The sequence below is a fragment of the Canis lupus genome, chromosome 16, assembly GCF_003254725.2.
Source record: "Canis lupus dingo isolate Sandy chromosome 16, ASM325472v2, whole genome shotgun sequence".
NCBI classification, from domain to species: Eukaryota; Metazoa; Chordata; class Mammalia; order Carnivora; family Canidae; genus Canis; species Canis lupus.
The window spans coordinates 34194894-34214795 of NC_064258.1; the positions used below are offsets into that span (position 1 = coordinate 34194894).

Below are 19902 nucleotides of genomic sequence, written 5' to 3' on the forward strand. Positions count from 1 at the left end.
GGAACCCAAATTTCACAGGAGGTACCTTGGACCATAAACAGAAGAGTAGGGAGTTCAAGCAAGCAGAGTGCAGAAGTATAGCTTGAAAAGCTCCATCGACTGATTATATAAATACTGGACTTTTGGGTTAGGTTGTGATGAGGGGAAAAGACTGTTGCAAAAAAAAGTTAATAACTTAAGAACCAAATCTCCTATGAAATAAATTATTAGCTTAAACTCTGATGACCGTAAAATACGACACAAAGATAAACTGCACCTCATTTAAGTCCACTTAGAAGTTACATTCCTAAGCCATCCTTCAAGTAGATTTGAAATTATCATTAATATAAATGATATTAATATAAATGAGAATTCTTTAAAGTTGGTTGAGAACAAAGGATTCCTTAGAGAAAATCAACTACCTTAATTCAATTGCCTTCTTTAGAACAAATAGCTTTGAAATAGCAGTAAGAATAGTCAATATTCCAGATATAATAATATGCTTTTTTGGGGGGAAGACTAGATTTAGGTTTATCCTATTTTAACTTCTTTAGTGGGATATTAAGCTCATTTTCTTTTCTAATATGAATATTGAAAGCTATCAGATTCTCACAAAGTACCACCTATGCTGTATCTTCCAAGTTTTAATGTATATTATTGTAATCATAACTAAAGTTCTAAAAATGTTTTAATTTCCAGTCTGATTTTTTCTTTGATTTATGAGTAATTTAAAAGTTTTATTTTTAACTTCCAAATGAATGAGAAATTTTGTCCTCTTATTTCCTTCTAATTCAACTGCATTCTGATCAGAAAAAGTGGCATGTTTTATACCAATACATTGAAAACTTTTGAGACAACACTACAGTCTAGAACAGGGGCCAGAAAACTTTTCTTAAAGGGCCAGATTGTAAATAGTTAGGTTTTGTGGGCCATACTGTTTCTGTGTCACAGTTACTGGGATTCAACTCTGCAAAAACAGCCACAGATAATATATAAACAAAAGGGTATGCTGGATTCCAAGAAAACTTCACCTACAAAAACAGGCAGCAAAGTGGATTTGGTTTACAAGCCATAGTTTGCCAATCTTACCTTAACACAGAGTCAAAAATTTTTTTGAAGATTTTATTTATTTATTCATGAGAGACACAGAGAGAGGCAGAGATACAGGCAGAGGGAGAAGCAGGCTCCCTGCAGGGAGATCACAACCTGAGCCAAAGGCAGTCACTCAACCAATGAGCCACCCGGGTGCCACACACTGAGTCAAATTTTTATCAATATTCCATGTATGTTTGAGAAGTGTAATCTCTAGTTCAGTGCTTCCCAGCAAGTGTGCTGCAAATGGATTATAGGGGTGCTGTATAATCACTGTTCTGGACAGAACCTGGACTCAAGTAGTAAATAGCCTAGTGTGCTATATAGGTGTTATTATTAGCTTTGTGGATCATGAAGTAAAAATGTTTGAGGTACATTGTTCTAAATGCTTAGTACAGGGTTCTAAATAGCAAGTGTGTGATAAACCAAACTTGTTACTATGTTGATCAAATTTTCTATAGCTTACTAATTGTTGGATTACTAAACCTACCAATAGCCAAAAATTATATACAACTCTTCTACTTTAATTATATCCAACTACTACTACTATAATGGGTTTGTTGCTTTCTTCCAGCTGTTGTGTCAATTTGTGCTTTATATAATTGCAGGGCATTTGGGGTTTGTTTGTTTGTTTGTTTGTTTTTTTAAGGTGCACTGAACAATTCTGTCCTCTCAGTGAAGCAACATTTTGTCACCACAGAGATCATCTACATCCCTAATACTTATTTTTTGGTCTCAGAGTAACACAGTGATCATGCCTAGGCATATGGCGAACTCAACTAGTTATACCATTTGTTTTTATTCTTTCAATTAATATACAGTTAAAAATGACTATAATCTGTGTATATGTAAAGTTCAACCAATTTAAACACATCTGTTGATTCATATGCACAGATTCATCTAACCACACAATCAACTACCATCACAATCAGGACACATAACAAATCCATCACCTTGAACAGTCCTTTGTGCTAGCCCTTTGTAATCATACCCTCCACCTCTCTCTGACCTCTGGCAACCACTGACCTTTTTCTTCATCCCTATAGTAGAGTCTTACTTTTGAGAGAATATCATATAAACTGGATCATACTGTAAAACTTTTATTATTTCTTCTTTTAAATGTTTGGTAAAATTTGCCATTTAAGCCATGTCGGCTATGGAATTTTATTTCCAGGCATTTTTAACAGATCTAATTTCTTTAACAGTCGTACAACTATCTGAGTCATCTACTTCATTGTGGGTGAATTTAGCTTGAGGTTCTCAAGGAATTGGGTCCACTTCCTCTAAATTACTGAATGTATGTGTACTGAGCTATTCATAGTGTTTTCCTTATGATCCTTTTAATGTCTATTGGGCCTGTAGTGAAATTCCTTTCATTCCCAGGATGGGTAATCTCGGTCTCTTTTTTTTCTTTTTAGAAGTTTCTATCAATTTTATTGGCCTGTAAAAGAGTGAACTTTTGAGTTCTTTGGTTTCCTCTTTTGTTTTTCTGTTTTCTATTTCATTTATGCTCTTACCTTTATTATTTCCTTCCTCTGCTTCTTTTTAGTTTACTTTGGAAGCTTAATTACGCTTTGAAACTTTTCTTCTATTTAAAGTATTTGATGCTCTACATTTTCCTCTCATTGTTGCTTTAGCTGCATCCCATACATTTTGTATTTTTATTTAATTTGGTTCAAAATATTTTCCAGTTGACCTTGAGACCTCCTCTTTGACTCATGGGTACTTAGTAGTGTGATATTTAATCTTCAAGTATTTGGAGACTTTGCTATCTTTATGTTACTGGTTTCTAGTTTAATTCTATCATAGTTAGAAAACACACACTGTATGAACAAAATTTTTTAAATATATTAAGGTTTGTTTTATGACCCAGAATATAATCTATGTTTGTGAACATTCCATTTGCACCTGGGAAGAATGTTTATTCCACTGTTGTTAGGTTGAATGTTCCAACAAAGTTAATATGATCTAGTTTATTGACAGTCCTGTTCATTTCTATCTTCTTACTGATTTTCCATCTACTAGTTCTATTAATTACTGAGAGAAGATGTTGAAGTCGCCAACTGTAATTATGGATTTCTGTATTTCTCCTGTTAATTCTGTCAGTTCTTTTGTTAAGTGTATACACACTTAGGATTATGTGTTCTTGGATATGATGGTTAACTTTGTGTCAACTTGGCTAGGCTATGATGCTCAGTTGTTTGGTCAAACACTGATCCAGATGCTGTTATAAAGGTATTTTGTAGATGAGATTAACACTTCCAGTCCGTTTACTTTAAGTAAAGGAGACCACCCTTGATAATATGAGTCTTGTCCAATCAAATGAAGGCTTTAAAGAGCAAAGACTGAGAACAAGGAATTGTGACTCAAGACTAGGAACACAGAAATCCTGCCTGACTCTCTAGCCTGCCAGTTTGCCCTACTTATTTTAGATTTGACAATCTGCACAACTGCCAGCAGCCAATTCCTTAAAATCAATCTGTGTGCGTGCATGCGTGTGTGTGTGTGTGTGTGTGTGTGTCTGTGGAGAACTATGATTAATTGGTAAACTGACCCTTCTATCATCATGTAATGTCTTTCCTTATCCTTGGTAATATTCTTTCTCCAAAGTCTCCACTGTCTGATATTAAAATAATAACTCCAGCTAGTGTTAGTGTTTTCATGGTATACAGTTGTTATCCCTTTATTTTATTTTTATTTATTCATTTTTAAGATTTTACTTATTCATGAGAGACATAAAAAGAAAGAGGCAGAGACATAGGCAGAGGGAGAAGCAGGCTCCCTCTGGGGAGCCTGATGCGGGACTCCATCCCCAGATCTGGGGATCACGGCCTGAGCCAAAGGCAGATGCTTAACCACTGAGCCACCCAGGCACTCTGATCCTTTAATTTTTATCTACTTACATGATTATACTTGTGGATTTCTTACAGATAGCATATAGTTGGGTCATTTCTTTTTAAAGTTTACTTATTTATTTATTTTTAAGTAATCTCTATATCCAACACGGGCTCAAACACGTAACTCCAAGATCAAGAGTAGCATGCTCCTCTGACTGAGCCAGCTATGTACTCCTAGTTGGGTCATATTTTTAAATCAATTCTAACAATGTTTGCCTTTAAATGGTGATATGGACCATTTATATTTAATATAATTATTGATATATTTAAATTTAGGTCCACCATTTTATTGGTGTATCTATTTATAAAGCAAAATAATATTGTTTACTTTGACTTCTATCTAAATAAACTCATTATTTTGTTTTCTTAAAACTGTAATACATATCATTCAACAAAAACTCAATTAAAAATTATGTAAGGGGCACCTAGGTAGCTCAATCAATGGAGTGTCTGATTCTTATCTCAGGTCTTAATCTCAGGGTTGTGAGTTCAAGCCACACATTGGGCATGGAGCCAACCTTAAAAATTATTTGAAAAGGAAGAGAAACAAATATTTTAGAATCTCCATTTCGAAGAAAAAAAATCTTTACCTGGATCTGCAATTATCACAGCATTGTTCAGTTCCCATAATACCCACGGAGGCCTTTCGTAGTTGTTTGTCTTCAAAATGAGACAAGATGAGTCTACCCAAGAGAAAATTTTAAATTAAATAAAAGAACAAAACCATATATGTTAAAATCATTGCTGAAAATAATGAAGTGAAATCATCACTGATTCACCTGGGATCTCATTACCTTGCTTCAGTTGACTGAGGCACAAAGAAAGTTGCCTTAAAAATTCAGCACATATGTAACACCAACAAAATACTGTTTCTACATACTTCTACTTATGTTACAAAACTTTTTCTTAAAATATCACCATTCATAGATCTGTTATTAATTAATATAAAACAAATAATACATACTGTCGCCTACATCTTGTGGAATGAAGATATTTTTCCATCTTCGCCATCATCTTTAATTTGTATAATCGAAACTTTTCACTGGTTATCTCACTAAGGCGGTGCCTGTCAATTACAAATATCACAAGAATATATAAAATTGCATTAGTGATTTCATTACTTTTAAATTTATTATTGCTTACTTTTCATAACCTTTAGCATCTACACCTCTATCAAGATTTTTTAAAAATCCATTTCTATCATCCCAGAAAGTTATTGTGTCCTTTTCCAGTCAATCCCCTCATTAGAGGCAAGCATTTTTCTAACTTTTATGAAAATCACTTTTGAAAGAATTCTATACTTATGTCCAAGTATTAATTTTTTAGCTATCTTTGAAAAATTATTATACACCCTAAAGTTTTTCATTTTTATTTATATGCTACATGCTTTTTGGCAATCTTTCCACTATACATGAATTTTTATACTTTCCTAGTAAAAGGTTGCTATTTATTTTATCTGAGAAACTAAGAATACTGAAAGAGACTCATGATACAAATATAAACCTTCATCCCTATTTGCTCTTCAGAGAACTTCTCATATCCCCCTAAAATTATCCCTTTGTACTAAAGGCTATTATGAGACACCAATAAAACATCAGAATTAAGTTCTTCCTTCAAACAATCATAAGTGATTTTTTCCATAACATTCAATTTATTTAAAATTGCTAGCACTAAAGGTATTTTTTAAATACCTTTTATTTTTAAAAGTTAATGTTGCTAGACTCATCCTGACTCTGTTAACTCTAGTCTACTGTAAAGAAATTCCATGAATATCAGTTATCAGAAGATGATGACAAGCTCCCAAAAGCTATACATGTCTTTGCAAGAATTCTTGTGAGAATAAATAGAAGTCTGAGTTGAATATTTTTCAGATATTTCAAAAGAAAACAATGTTTGCATATAAGATCTAAATGGTAATACTGATCCTCACCAAACCAGACCTAATATTTTGATTATTTAACCTTCTGACTGATAAAAATACCTCTGTACAATTATCAAAGATGACAACAACAGGGAATCCAGTTAAGTGAGTTCTGGAAAGTCTGAACACAAAAAAGACCCCTTATTCAAAAACATTCTTATTATCTGACACCACTAACCACAATACCTTTCCATATAATTTACCTAAAAGTTTCTTCCAACTGTTGACTCTAGTTTTTCCTAGCCCACAGCCTAAAATTTATATATATATCACTTATAACCCTTAAACAACACAAGTTTAAACTGCATTGGTCCACTTACATGTGAATTTTTTTATAAATACAGTACAGTACTGTAATGTATTTTCTCTTATGATTTTTTAAAATAGCATTTTCTTTTTTCTAGCTTATTTATGGTAAGAATACGGTATATAATAGATATAACATTTAAATAAGTGCTAATCTACTATTTGTTATTCATTACACTTCCAGCCAATAGCTGGCTATTAGGAGTTAAGTTTTAGAAGAGTCAAAGGTTAGACAGATTTTCGACTGCATGGGGGAGTCGGCACTTCTAACCTTCCTGTTGTTCAAGGATCAACTGTAGTTGAGGGGGGCACTTGACAGGATGAGCACTGGGTGTTATGCTATATGTTGGCAAATCGAACTCCAATAAAAAAAATATATACAAAAAAAAAAAAAAGATCTGCCATTTCCATTATACTCTAAGCCTTCTGAGAACAGGTACCATATATGTTCTTATTTATCATTGTATCCCCAGCATAGAGCATATGCTTAGAACACAGAGGGCACTCAAAACACTGCTGAAATAGCCTCATCAGTTACCATCTGTTTTTTTCCTGAGATTTTATTCCCCTATGGAGGAGGGAACCAGTTGCTAAACGCTGTACCAAAACTTTTTGCAAGATGAAAATTTCCTTTCCAATATAAATCTCATAGAACTTAAGTATCAATAAAAGACTTGCTTCATTTAAACACTGAACACAATTTTTTTCAGGGCAGTCAGTACAGTGAATAGATACAGTGCAACATGATTATTCACACACAGTCAAGGAAAGCTGGCATGCTTTCATAAAACTAACAAAAAAAAAAACAAATGGTAAAGAAGGTCAAATAGGGATTGGTAAAAGTCACTTGAAATTAGCACCATTGTAGAATGGGAAAAAAGAACCAACAGCAAAATAAATGGTATCTGAAGAAAACTATGGCTGGAGACATAACAAAACTTGAGAGGGCCTGGGGAGAAGAAAGTTTGTCTATGCACAGTATTATAAAGCACCCATAGGACTTATGTTCCATTCCTAGTCCTGATTTAGTTAATTCTTAACACTAAATGAGGTGTAGCTGAAATTAGGTCATCTCCTCTGGATGGCAACCCTTACCACAAATTTCTTGGATGTTCTCTGTTTTGTTTTGGTTTTTTGTTTTGTTTTGGTTTGGTTTGGTTTGGTTTTTTTTTTTTTTTTTAATTTATTTATTCATGATAGTCACACGGAGAGAGAGAGAGGCAGAGACACAGGCAGAGGGAGAAGCAGGCTCCATGCACCGGGAGCCCGACGTGGGATTCAATCCCAGGTCTCCAGGATCGCGCCCTGGGCCAAAGGCAGGCGCCAAACCGCTGCGCCACCCAGGGATCCCTTGTTTTGGTTTTAAATGCACTTACACACATTACTTGAAATTTTGCATGCTGCTTCAAATATTTTCAAAGCTTATATGGAAAGAAAGAAATGTGCAAGGGTGAATATAATAAATGTTTTTACCTATTTAAGCAAATGTCTGCTGGAGCCCAGAGTACATGACAAGAACTCTGAAGTCCATCACGGCCAGCTCTCCCAATCTCCTGGTAATATGATTCCATTTCCTTAGGAGCACCATAATGAATGACTTTGCGAATGTCAGCTTTATTAATGCCCATTCCAAAAGCTATGGTAGCTACAACACACTAAGAATAAATAAAAACATAGTTTGACAATTATGTAGCAGAACCAAAACCTTAACTCTTTACTTTTTGGGAAGAGTAATTAGTTTATTAACTAAAGTCCCTGGCATGAAACTGAATTTAGCATAATTTCAACCAATCACTTCCAGATTAAAAAACTACCTCCCCAATTTACAAATTAGGCATTGGTAACCCCAAAACAGGTTTTCTATTTCTGTAAAATAGGATTTCTATTTCCTCCCTATAAAAAGTAGCAACTAAATTGATCTCTTTGAACACCTATGAGTACAAGATACAAAATAGGCTCTTAAAATACTTATTATATTAAAAGATACTTCGTGTTAAGGTGAAGTTTCAAGAGTACTTACCTGATTGCCCAGGATCTTAATATTTTCTAGCACTATTCCAAGAAGGAAGGAAGGAAACTTCTCATTATAGATGATAAAATTAAACATGAATTTATCTCTGAATCTTTAAAAGGATAAAACTGGTAGATATCTAATATATATGAGCATACTGAAATGAGATTTACATGATTGGGAGAAATTTTAGGGAAGAGTTTAGTGATAAGAACATACAAAAAAACTAAACAAAATTTTTAACTATTACAATAAAAGAAGATATGCAATAAAATACTATAATATATGGCTTAGAGATAAAATGCATTTATAGATAATTAATTATGTAAATATGTAATATTTGAAATATATATTGATCTAACCAAATTATGTTAATGTTGGGAGGAAAGGGGGTTAGAAACACATTAAGAGAGCAGAAGGGCAGGAAGGGGTGTGAAAGGGAGCTAAACTTTCACTCCTCATAGTGGGAAGTCAACAGACAATGCCTAAAAATAATAAATAAAAAACCAAGTTGTAACACCAAAAGCAAATCATTGCAAAATCTAGTGGTAAACACCAAAAGAATAAACTAAAAGAGATGAGAATAGGAAACAGAAGTGGGGAAAGAAGGAGAGGCTGATATTCTCATGAAAAGCACTATAGCTGGTTCTTTTTTTTTTAAGATTTTATTTATTTATTCATGAGAGACACAGATAGGCAGAGACACAGGCAGAGGGAGGACCAGGCTCCATGCAGGGAGCCTGATGTCAGACTCGATCCAGGACCAGGGGATCACGTACTGAGCCAAAGGCAGGCACTCAACTGCTGAGCCACTCAGATGTCCCTGTAGCTGGTTCTTTAAACTCTGTGTGTGTATAACCAATAAAAATTAAAGTGCTATTAAGAAAATGTATTAAGATGGACCAAGAGGGGCATCTAGGTGGCTCAGTGGTTGAGCATCTGCCTTTGTCTCGGGTTGTGATCCTAGGCTCCTGGGATCAAGTCCCACATCAGGCTCCTTGCAGGGAGCCGACTTCTCCTCTACTTCTGTCTCCACCTCTCTCTGTGTGTCTCCATGAATAAATAAATAAAATCTTAAAAAAAAAAAAAAAAAGATGGACCAAGAATAGAAGACAGAAAGAGAAGGAGGGAGATAGAAAAATAAAAGAAAATGCTGAACAGATAAAAGGAAGTAGAAGAAAGGTTGAGAGAAAAAAACCATCAAAATAGAAATTTATTAAGAAAAAGCTGTGAGGGGTGCCTGGCTGGCTCAGTCAGTGCATAGTGTGTGCATAGGACTCTTGATCGTGGGTTAGTGACTTCAAGCCTGACTCTGGGTGTAGAGATTACTTAAAAATCTTAAGGGGCGCCTAGGAGCCTCAGTCAGTTAAGCATCTACTTTCAGCTCAGATCACAATCCCAGGGTCCTGGGATCCAGCCCCACCTCAGGCTCTCTGCTCAGCTCTCTGCTCAGAAGGAGGCCTACTTCTCCCGCTTCCCTCTGTCTACAGTTCCCTGTTTGTGGGCACGCGTGTGCTCTTTCTCTATCATGCTCTCAAATAAATAAATAAAATCTTTGGGATCCCTGGGTGGCGCAGCGGTTTGGCGCCTGCCTTTGGCCCAGGGCGCGATCCTGGAGACCCAGGATCAAATCCCACATCAGGCTCCCGGTGCATGGAGCCTGCTTCTCCCTCTGCCTGTGTCTCTCCCTCTCTCTGTCTGTGACTATCATAAATAAATAAATAAATAAATAAATAAATAAATAAATAAATAAATAAAATGTTAAAAAAAAAAACTTTGGGTAAATAAAACTAGGCCATTTTGCTATACTTGAGAGTGAATAAGCAACATGATAATTTTAAGGTTTTTAAAAATGTATTTGATTCAATTTTCTTCCAGCTTTCCTGGGATATAATTGACATATAACCTTGTATAAGTTTAAGATGCATAATGTGATAATTTGATATATGTATACACTGTGAAGTGATTACCAAAATAAAGTTACTTAACCACATCCATGACCTCCCATAGTTACCATTTACAAGTGTGTGTGTATGTGCATGTGCGTGTGTGGTGAGAACTTGGAAGATCTAATTTTCATCATATGATACTAGCCTGTTTTTTTTTCCTTAAGATTTTAATATTAAGTAATCTTTATATCCAACATGGGGTTCAAACCCACAACCCTGAGATCAAGAGTCATATGCTCTACAAACTAAGCCAGCCAGGGGCCCCTTTATGATACTGTTTTTAGATGACATCACCCTACTCCACAGACATAATGTTCAAAATATCATTATAAACACTCAGGTAAAAATAAAGTATTTTATCAAATAATTTATTCATAGCCTCACCTCAGAAAGAAAAGGAATTCAAGACCTTAAGCTAATAAAATATAAAAGAACATGAAACTAAAAATCAGGACTAAAAGAATGAATGATCACAGACTAAAAATGTAAATCTACATCTGAATATGGTTAGCTTTGATTAAGAATAATACAAAAAAAATCTTTTTCTAAAATTACAAAATAGAAAATACTAAGAATGTAAACATGGTCAATTGAAGACATTAAGATTAGATAGGTGAGCTGGGGAGGTGAACTCTATCTTTAGGGCTACACCAAAGAATAAATCAACTTCAGAAAGATAAGAGAGTGAACATCTAGAATTCTGAACATATATGCATTCACTAGGCACTCAACAAATATTCAATGGCAAGTAATCAATTCCAAGAGCACCAGACTATTCCATATAGATGAGGAAATGTATTTTTATCATTATTTGAGAACTCTTGATGCAAATGTGAAGCTTCTCAATTATTTATTATGATAGCAAAGAAGGAGTACCTTGGGTCAGTTGTCAGATTCAATAGAACCACTAATGTCACTAGGGTGACAGAATCAATATTAATTTATTAATTTTCATAATGTGGATAAAACTTTTTGACATCCTGCCACAGAAAAGGAAAATACAGCAGCACATACATATATACCTTTCTAGATGTTAAGTATAATTAGTGATCACTTGTGAGGGTTTTTTTTTTTTAAGATTTATTTATTTATTCATAAGAGACACAGACTGAGAGAGAGGCAGAAACACAGGTAGATAGAGAAACAGGCTCCTCGCAGGGAGCCTGATGCGGGGCTCGATCCTGGATCCCGGGATCACAACCTGAGCTGGAGGCAGGAGCCCAACCACTGAGCCACCCAGGCATCCCAACTTGTGAGGTTTTTAAAGCCATATTTCAAAGCATTTATGTTTCACTGAAGCTGGATATGGATAGTAAAGCCAGGTGCATCTGACAAAGTCTCCCATCACAACATAATAGATAAAGTCTGCAATCTCTCATATCTGTAAGACATGTTTCTACCTAAATGAGTAATTAATAATAAATCAAGATGAAAAAAATCATTGATTAGTTAATGGTTCAAACATCAGTAAGATTCAGTAAGCAGGAGCCAATAAATTTTATTGGATAATTTTCAAACTGTTGAGATAATAGAAGTATAAACATTTAAGAATTTAGGTAACTCTATTCTAAGCAGTTGTGATAGCTGTTCCTATCTTTGAAAAGAAATGAAAAGGAAGAAAAATAATAGATACTCTCAGGCAAGTACGTGTTACAGCATGACAGGGTATAGTAAAATTTATAGACAGTACATACGAACCATACTTGAGGTAGATTGTTTACACAATGGTGGTTTGAGGGCGGTTAACAACCACAGAGAGACAGAAAGGAAATGGAAGACCTACTGAGCAGAAAATGCAAAGCAGAAGTTGGGTTCATCTCAACTTAAGAGGAAAGCTGGTCCACAGGCTTACGGTAACACACTTTAGATTGGATGTTGACAGTGTAAAGCTGTTAATTTAAACCTACCAACGTGGTTTGAATTTAAGACCTAAATATTCTGCATGACACCCACTAAACAAGGATTCCAATCACTTCAGATTGGAATTATTACATGATTCCAATCATTACAGGAATCTCAGCTGGAGCACTTCACAGTGACTTCACCAATACCCTTTCTTTCTTCAGTCTTTCTTCTTCAAATCAACCCTGCTTATTAGGACTGCTAATCTAATATGTCTGTAATACTGTGATCTTGCTCAAAACCACAGAGTAATCTGTCATGATGGTTTTCAAACTCTATTCTGTGGAGCTCTGAGGATTATAGAATATCCTTAGCGACTATCTTGGGAGACTGGAAGGCTCTTGGATCTCTTTCTCTCTCATGTCAACTTCAACAAGAATTACTCTAATATGTTTTACCTGTTAGGTAAAAATCAATTAAAAATTTATTGAAAATTTAAATTAAAAAATTCAAAGGCTAAAGTAGTCTAAAAAACTACAGGTACATCATATCAATCCCAGCCTGCCTCTTTCAAGTTTTAAGGCCCTCCTCCATAACCTGGCCAACCAATCCATCTAACTTTTTTCCTGTGAGTCTCTAACAGTTCCTCCCTGCCTTTTCACCTATACTTTGTACCATTCCTACTCCACACTCTCTCTCCAACCATTCCAAACTATTCCCAATTTCCTGAACCCAGTGTGCACTCTCATACCACAGTGTCTTTTGCACATGATCCCTTTTCCTGGGATTCCATAACCAATTCCTTTTCCCTCATCATCTACTGACCTCGCATACTGGACAAACTTCCATTCACTTATTCAGACTCTACACTCAAATTGCTTTTTCCTGGATGGACCATCACCATAACACAACCTACCTTAACAGCTAGCATTCCTTCCTCTATGTACCTAAGCACTATGGGTAGGCTGCTAGTTATACTAGTTTGCAATAGTTTGTTCACATATCTGTCATCCACATTATACATTAATTCCCTTTCTGAGAGAAACTTCTTTCTACTCAACACAAACAAAGTTGTCAATAAAGATATGGCAAATAAATATTAGAGAAAGATCTGTTTCCATGGGAAATAGAGAGTAATAATGATGGATCTTCACACCTGAATTTCATCTCTCATGAACCTATGATGAATTTCTCTCCTTGATTTAATATCCAAGCCTGCATGGTATGCTCCACAGGCTAACTTCAGTTTCCTAAGTTCAGCTGTAACTTGTTCTGTTGTTTTTCGGGAAGGACAATAGATGATAGTTGGACCTTCAAATTCCCAGATGGAACTAAAAACAAACACAAAAAAATTCAAAAAAGAACAAACATATAAATATATAGGCTTCAGTTTGAGTTTTCAAAACCAGTTTGAGCTTTATTTAATTTCCTCTGTCTTTTTAAAATTTTAATATTAATTTTTTAAATTTTAATTAATTTTCCTTTTAGTAAAATACTAAAAGGAGAAAGCATAAAGAAACAATGATCTATTTAACTACATAAAAATGTGGAAAGTCAAATGTGGAAATAAGTTACATTAAATCCCAAACACCTTAGACTCACTTTTTTGTTCAAATTAAAGTTAAAACCAGAGACAAGTTTATTTATTTAAGCAGAAGTCTTGATAAAAACTTGCAAGTTACTGGAAATTCAATCCCCATACTTTTAGAAATGCAAAGCACTAGATGAAAAATTAGTCTTCATTTACATAAGATAAATGAAATATTTACATAGAACAGTCTTATTCTCTCTCATATAGTCATTTCCATAAATGTATTCATTTATGCTGACTTAATATAAAAATGTATTATTTCTGATTAGGAAACTGTTTTATTTTTAATGCATATATTCTGATACAACTTCAACTTTAGGAATTTATTTAACAAATATACTTTCATATTTTCCAAAAGACACATATACACAAATATTCACATGAACTATAATGGCAAAAAATAATCAAAATGTTCATCATTATGTACATTCATACTATGAAATACTAATCAAACAATAAAAAAATCATTGTATCTAAAACCTTTAAGAAGGGCTATGGCAAAAGTCATTGAAAACTTAAATAGGGAAAGGCAGGCAGTAATTTGACTCCAAGGTTTTTTTTTGTTGTTGTTGTTGTTTTTCCAAGGTTTTTTTTTTAAAGATTTTATTTATTTATTCATGAGAGAGACAGAGAGAGAGGCAGAGACACAGGCAGAGGGAGAAGCAGGCTCCACACAGGGAGCCCAACACAGGACTCGATCCCAAGACTCTAGGATCATGCCCTGCGCCAAAGGCAGACGCTTTAACCACTGAGACAGCCAGGCGTCCCTGACTCCAAGTTTTAACTGAATAATCTACTCAAAGCAACTTTGATAGTGGCCATATGGGCTTCCATAACAAAATGTCCCAGCAGATAAGTTAGTGAGAAAAAATATTTTTTAATGAACAAATCATTTATTTTTTAAAGATTTATTTATTTATTTGAGAGAGAAGTAGAGAAAAAGAGAGAGAGCATGCGTAGGGGGAGAGGCAGAGGGAGAGACTCTCAAGCAGACTCCCTGCTGAGCCTGGAGGCTGACAGAAGTCTGTACCCCACAGCCCATAACAGCATGACCCAAGCCAAAACCAAGAGTTAGAGCTTAAATCCACTGAGCCCCACAGGTGCCCCTCACAAAACTATTAGCATTTAAAAAACATTTCTTAAAGAAAAAAATTTGTTCACCAAAATGTAAACATTGTAATATCCTACATATTAGGGCCCTAATTTTAAAAAAACATATTATGGAGAAAGCAAAAATGCTTTTTCCTAATAATGATAACAGCATCAATTTATTGAAGATATAAAAATCCCAAATGTGTATGTACCAATTAATAGAGCTTTAACACACATGAAACAAAAATTGACAGAACTAAAGAGAGAAATAGATATGTATCTATAATAGTTTTCAACATATATCTTAGCAAAGACACTTTAAATCAAAGGAAAATATTACCTAAAGATATGGATATATTTTGTAACTATTTCTGTATAAAGTTAACAACAAAAATTGGAAGTGCATACCTGCATGGTACAGGTAGAGAAAAGAAGGGTGTAAAGCTCAATGCCAAAACATCAACAGTGATGATAAATGAGGAATAGAATCAGAAGGTCTAAGTACTCTTCAATTTACATGCATCTGTAGTTTTCAAATTGACACTAAGACTCTGTATCACTTTTTACATTAAAAAATAAGAAAATACACAAATATTTGAATTTATAGAGCAGAAAATGCAAAGGAATAAAAATCTCTATTACAAAAGCATTCATTACTTCGCCAAGTGCTTTATTAAACATTGTTATTTCCTCACATCAATTTCTGAAGTGAAAGAAATCTATCTTCATCTAACCACTAAATTAGATAGGTGAGAGAGGCTTTCCATTCAATGTATCATGAATATAGAAAATAAAGTCAGAATTTAACAAACATGTTAGCTCAATGAATAGAAAAAAATGGCAGAATTAAATAAAGGGAGGGAAAATATATAAAAGGCAACACTCTGAAGTCTTAATTACCCTCCATCTAATTATTGCTCATTAAGAGGAAAATTTCTATTTGCCTAAGGTCTACAAGAAGCATTCTGACTCTCAGTGGTTAGCTGCTACCATAACCCTTTTTGGAGGATTGAAAACGGGTGCAAAATCTTTCTTGCTTTACTCTCAGAAAAATCATTGTCACTAAATATAAAAACCTTGGATGGTCTTGGATGTTAAGGTAAGCAGTCGGCTGTTAGTCTCCAGGAAAGAGGGAGGCACCAGAGAGGAATACCAAGATTCAGGGATGTGTTTTTAGATGATGAATCTGAAAACTGCATATAGAATGCAAGGAGGAGCACTAAGGAGTAGGCAGATCTGTTAAGGAAGACCATAATAGTTGAGGCTAAGAGACTTCCATTGGTAGAATTAACATGAAAGATGATGAGAAGAAAACATTTAAAAACAATTACAAAAAAAAAAAAAAAAAAAAAATTACAAAAGATAGCCTAAAAGGACAATAAGTCAGAAAGATAAAATGTTACAATGTCATACACACGCACAAAGGTTAAACAGTTTAAAAAGGAGAAGGTTATTAGGGGAAGGCCACAGAGATTGAAAATAATATGGAGAGAAAAGGATCAAAGAATAGGAGAGTAGATAATGATCTCACTGTTAAAAGACTAGCTTAAAATAAACAGCCTTATTCAAAAGAACATTTTCCCTCTAGGACACAAGGGAAATGAAGTACAATGAGTACTCACTTTGGAGAGATCACTAGAGCAACATGAATACTCAATATATCCATTATTTTCTTGTTTTATTTTTTTAAGATTTTATTTTAAAAAATAATAAGATTTTATTTTTAAGTCATTTCTATACCCAATGTGGGGCTCAAACTCAACCCCAAGATCAAGAGTCACATGCTCCACTGTCAGAGTCAGCTAGGCGCCCCCATTACTTTCTTGTTTTAATCTAAATACAAGCCAATAGCAAATCCTACATTCAAATTCATCCTAAAGGACCTCAAGAATGTTAAGGAAAATACTATTGATGTTATTTAAACTCTACTTGTCTAGATTTGTTTTGTGTTTGTGCTAGGGGGGTCAAACATTATTTTCATGTATTCTGACTTAAAAACACATTTCATTATATGACAGTTATATGCTTTTCACCAAGGAGACAGATCAGGGAAATAAGGCATAGGAAAGCTTCTTAGCATACAAATAAAATGCTTTCAAATAAAAGAAACAGGAAAAAGTACTAGTGACAGTTTCTTCATCGGTAAAATGAAAATAGCACCTACCTTACTGAGCAATTGTAAGAATTACTATTATCACTTATATAAAGCACCTAGGATAGTCGTTGGCATAGAACAAGGGCTCCAAAGTATTTATTATTAAGATAACTCTTAAAATTTCCCTAATACTCAACTAGTCCTATAATTAATGAATTAGATTTCAGATAAAAGACTCCATCCATCGTTTCCCTTGTTTACTTGCCAAAGTTGACAATTATTAAGAGGCAGGGGTACCTGGCTGGCTCCGTAGGTAGAGCATGCACTCCTGATCACAGGGTCATGAGGAGTTCAAGCCCTATGTTGGGCATAAAGCTTATTAAAAAAAAAAAAAAAAAAAAAAAGGAGCATATGACGTGTTCAAGCAACAATATGAAATGCAAAAATACCAGACCTAGTTTGTGCCTTCAGTTAGGCTATTTTCCCAGGCATTATCTTGATTATATAACATCACGCTTGACTTGAACCAAATCTAAATCGAATGTGAAATGTTAAACATGCATTACAAAGAAACAGTAAATAAATAAACAAGTTTTTTAAAAAGAAGTAAATAGTTAACCAAAATTTTTATCAACCATGAAATCTTCACCTTGTCTTTTGGACAAGAAATTGGTCAAGATCCTGAAGGATGCTTCCTGTTTTTCGCCTAACTTCTAAATACAAGTTTGGTCGATCAAAACCAGTACAGGTAATCTGAGGATTCTTCAGGTTTAAGCAGCGTACAATGTCTTCCCGGATTGAAGAACTTGCAGTAGCAGTAAGTGCAACAATTGGAACCTGAATGAAATAAAATTGACTTTTAAGAAAGGAGAGCTCATTAACTCCTAACATTTCTACTGCCTTCTTACAAACAGACTGGACAACAATTACATGAGGAACAGTGTTAAAAATGCAACTTTAAAATTACTCTTTTTCAAAGTAGAGAAAGAAAACTTCCTTCTCAGCTTTCACTATTTTCACTATTCACTATTTTTTTTTTTTTTTTTTAAGAAAGAGCACAATGAGCCCGCAGTGGGAGGAGGGGACAGAGGGAGAGGGAGAAAGAGAGAGAACTTCAAACAGGTTCCACACCCAGTGCAGACCCAAGGTGGGGCTCAATCTCACGCCCCTGAGATCATAACCTGAGCAGAAATCAAGAGTTGGACACTTAACCGACTAAGGCACCCAGTCACCCCAGAATACATTTACTTTGTAAAAATCAGAAAGTGTTTAAATAAAACACTATAAGATTAAATACAATCTACCTACTAATTTGCTATCTAACTCTCCATTTACTATTTTTTATTTTTAACATTTATTACATTTGTAATAGAACTGATATAAATGAGGGATATGTTATACCTTATTTTTTTATTAATCTAAAATTCACAAATTACAAACCCTTTCATTCACTGAAAATCTAACAATACAAAGCAATAAATCCTTTTTGGGGGGTTTCTATACTAAAGATATTGGTCTATGGCTTCTCAGATCTAGAAGCAAATCTCTCAATGACCTGGATAACCTCTCTCGAGTTTACTAAGTTAATCGTGGCATACTATATATAAGAAGAGTGCATAACACAAAACATCCATTATTAATTGATTCCTTGAGCAACCAAGTCATGTTCTATTTTCAGTCTAGCAAAGACTTCTTAACCGGATTAGCAGACAAAACAGGAGACACAGCAGTTACTAGGAAAAACATGAATACATAATCTTTCAGAAATTTTAAACTAGGATAACAATGTACCTCTGACGAAACTAGATTCATCATTTTTGTTCCTATTATCACAGGGAGTTATAATCAATTACACTATTATTTTACATTCAGTAAAAAAGGACTAAACAGTTGTTCCTAAATCATCAACTGTTCTATATCCAAGAATCAACTTTCTTAAAATACTTTTTCTGGTCTATCACAAATAAAGTAAGTGATATCCTCATAAAATAGCTCTTCAGATGCCCTGCACCTATCTCACAATTCAGTTCAAGCAATTATCTTTCCATATAAGTGAAGCTTTAAGTACAACTGTAAAAAAGCAATTATAGAATTTGAAAAACAAGGTATGATTTACTAACACTATAAACTACTTTTACAATCAATACAACTTTACTGAATTAAAAATTATCTCAAAGGTCATGTAAAAAAATTAAGTTGGAAGTAGCTTTTTTTTTTTAATTTTTATTTATTTACGATAGTCACACAGAGAGAGAGAGAGAGAGAGAGAGAGAGAGGCAGAGACAGAAGCAGGCTCCATGCACCAGGAGCCCGATGTGGGATTCGATCCCGGGTCTCCAGGATCGCGCCCTGAGCCAAAGGCAGGCGCTAAACGACTGCACCACCCAGGGATCCCTGAAGTAGCTTTTTTAAATGGAAAACAAGGGTACCAGAACCAATGCAATCAGGTAACTGGCATTTTTACATTCTCTATCCTTAAATTCTGTGAAACTATTGAAATTATTTAAATATTTTAATCAAATTTATTTTAAATTTTAAAGTTAATTATTTAAAAATAAAACTCCCAAATTAACTTCATTGATTTCTGGCTCATAATCAGACTGTCCTCTGAATTTGAAGAGTGCCTACCCAACAACTTACAGATAAATAGGCCAGTTTATAGAGAAGTTAGTTACTCTAATCAAGCTTATACTCTAATCAAGCTTGTGTGTGTGTGTGTGTGTGTATAAAGACATACATGGAAAGTTTAAACATCAGAAGCTCTTAGGACATGCACATTTTCACAAAAACAAAGTACTGTCATTAAAGTGCTTTACTCAAACAATTTACAAATGCACTAATAACATCCTTGCTGTTTAACTGCACAGGCAGAGAAGTTTTCAGGATATAAAGAAAAAAAGGGTTTAGTTTGGTTTGTTTTTCTAAGCAATATAATATATGAGTAGATGGGCAATGCATTTGTGAAAATAAAATAAGCATGAAACTAATAGAAAAACCAAGCAAAATAGCAACATGACAGTGAAGAGTAACTGGCTTAAAGTCAGATGCCTGAGTTCAAATCCTGCTTTTGTTTATAACTAGGTGTGAGATTTTGAGCTGGTTCTTTCACTCACTAAACTTTGGTTTC

General features: G+C 34.3%; 1 protein-coding gene across 5 annotated transcripts in view; it reads right to left on the reverse strand.

Annotated features, from left to right (window-relative positions):
- Positions 1-19902, reverse strand: part of WRN (WRN RecQ like helicase) — a 140115-nt gene that overhangs the window by 43608 nt on the left and 76605 nt on the right. For all 5 annotated transcript variants that reach the window (XM_035699760.2, XM_025421731.3, XM_025421640.3 and 2 more), the window contains 5 exons: positions 17425-17612; positions 13154-13328; positions 7669-7850; positions 4933-5034; positions 4559-4651 (listed from right to left, as the gene is read on the reverse strand). In XM_035699760.2, the coding sequence (XP_035555653.1) occupies positions 4559-4651; positions 4933-5034; positions 7669-7850; positions 13154-13328; positions 17425-17612 (740 nt within the window). The remainder of the gene's footprint in view (positions 1-4558; positions 4652-4932; positions 5035-7668; positions 7851-13153; positions 13329-17424; positions 17613-19902) is intronic.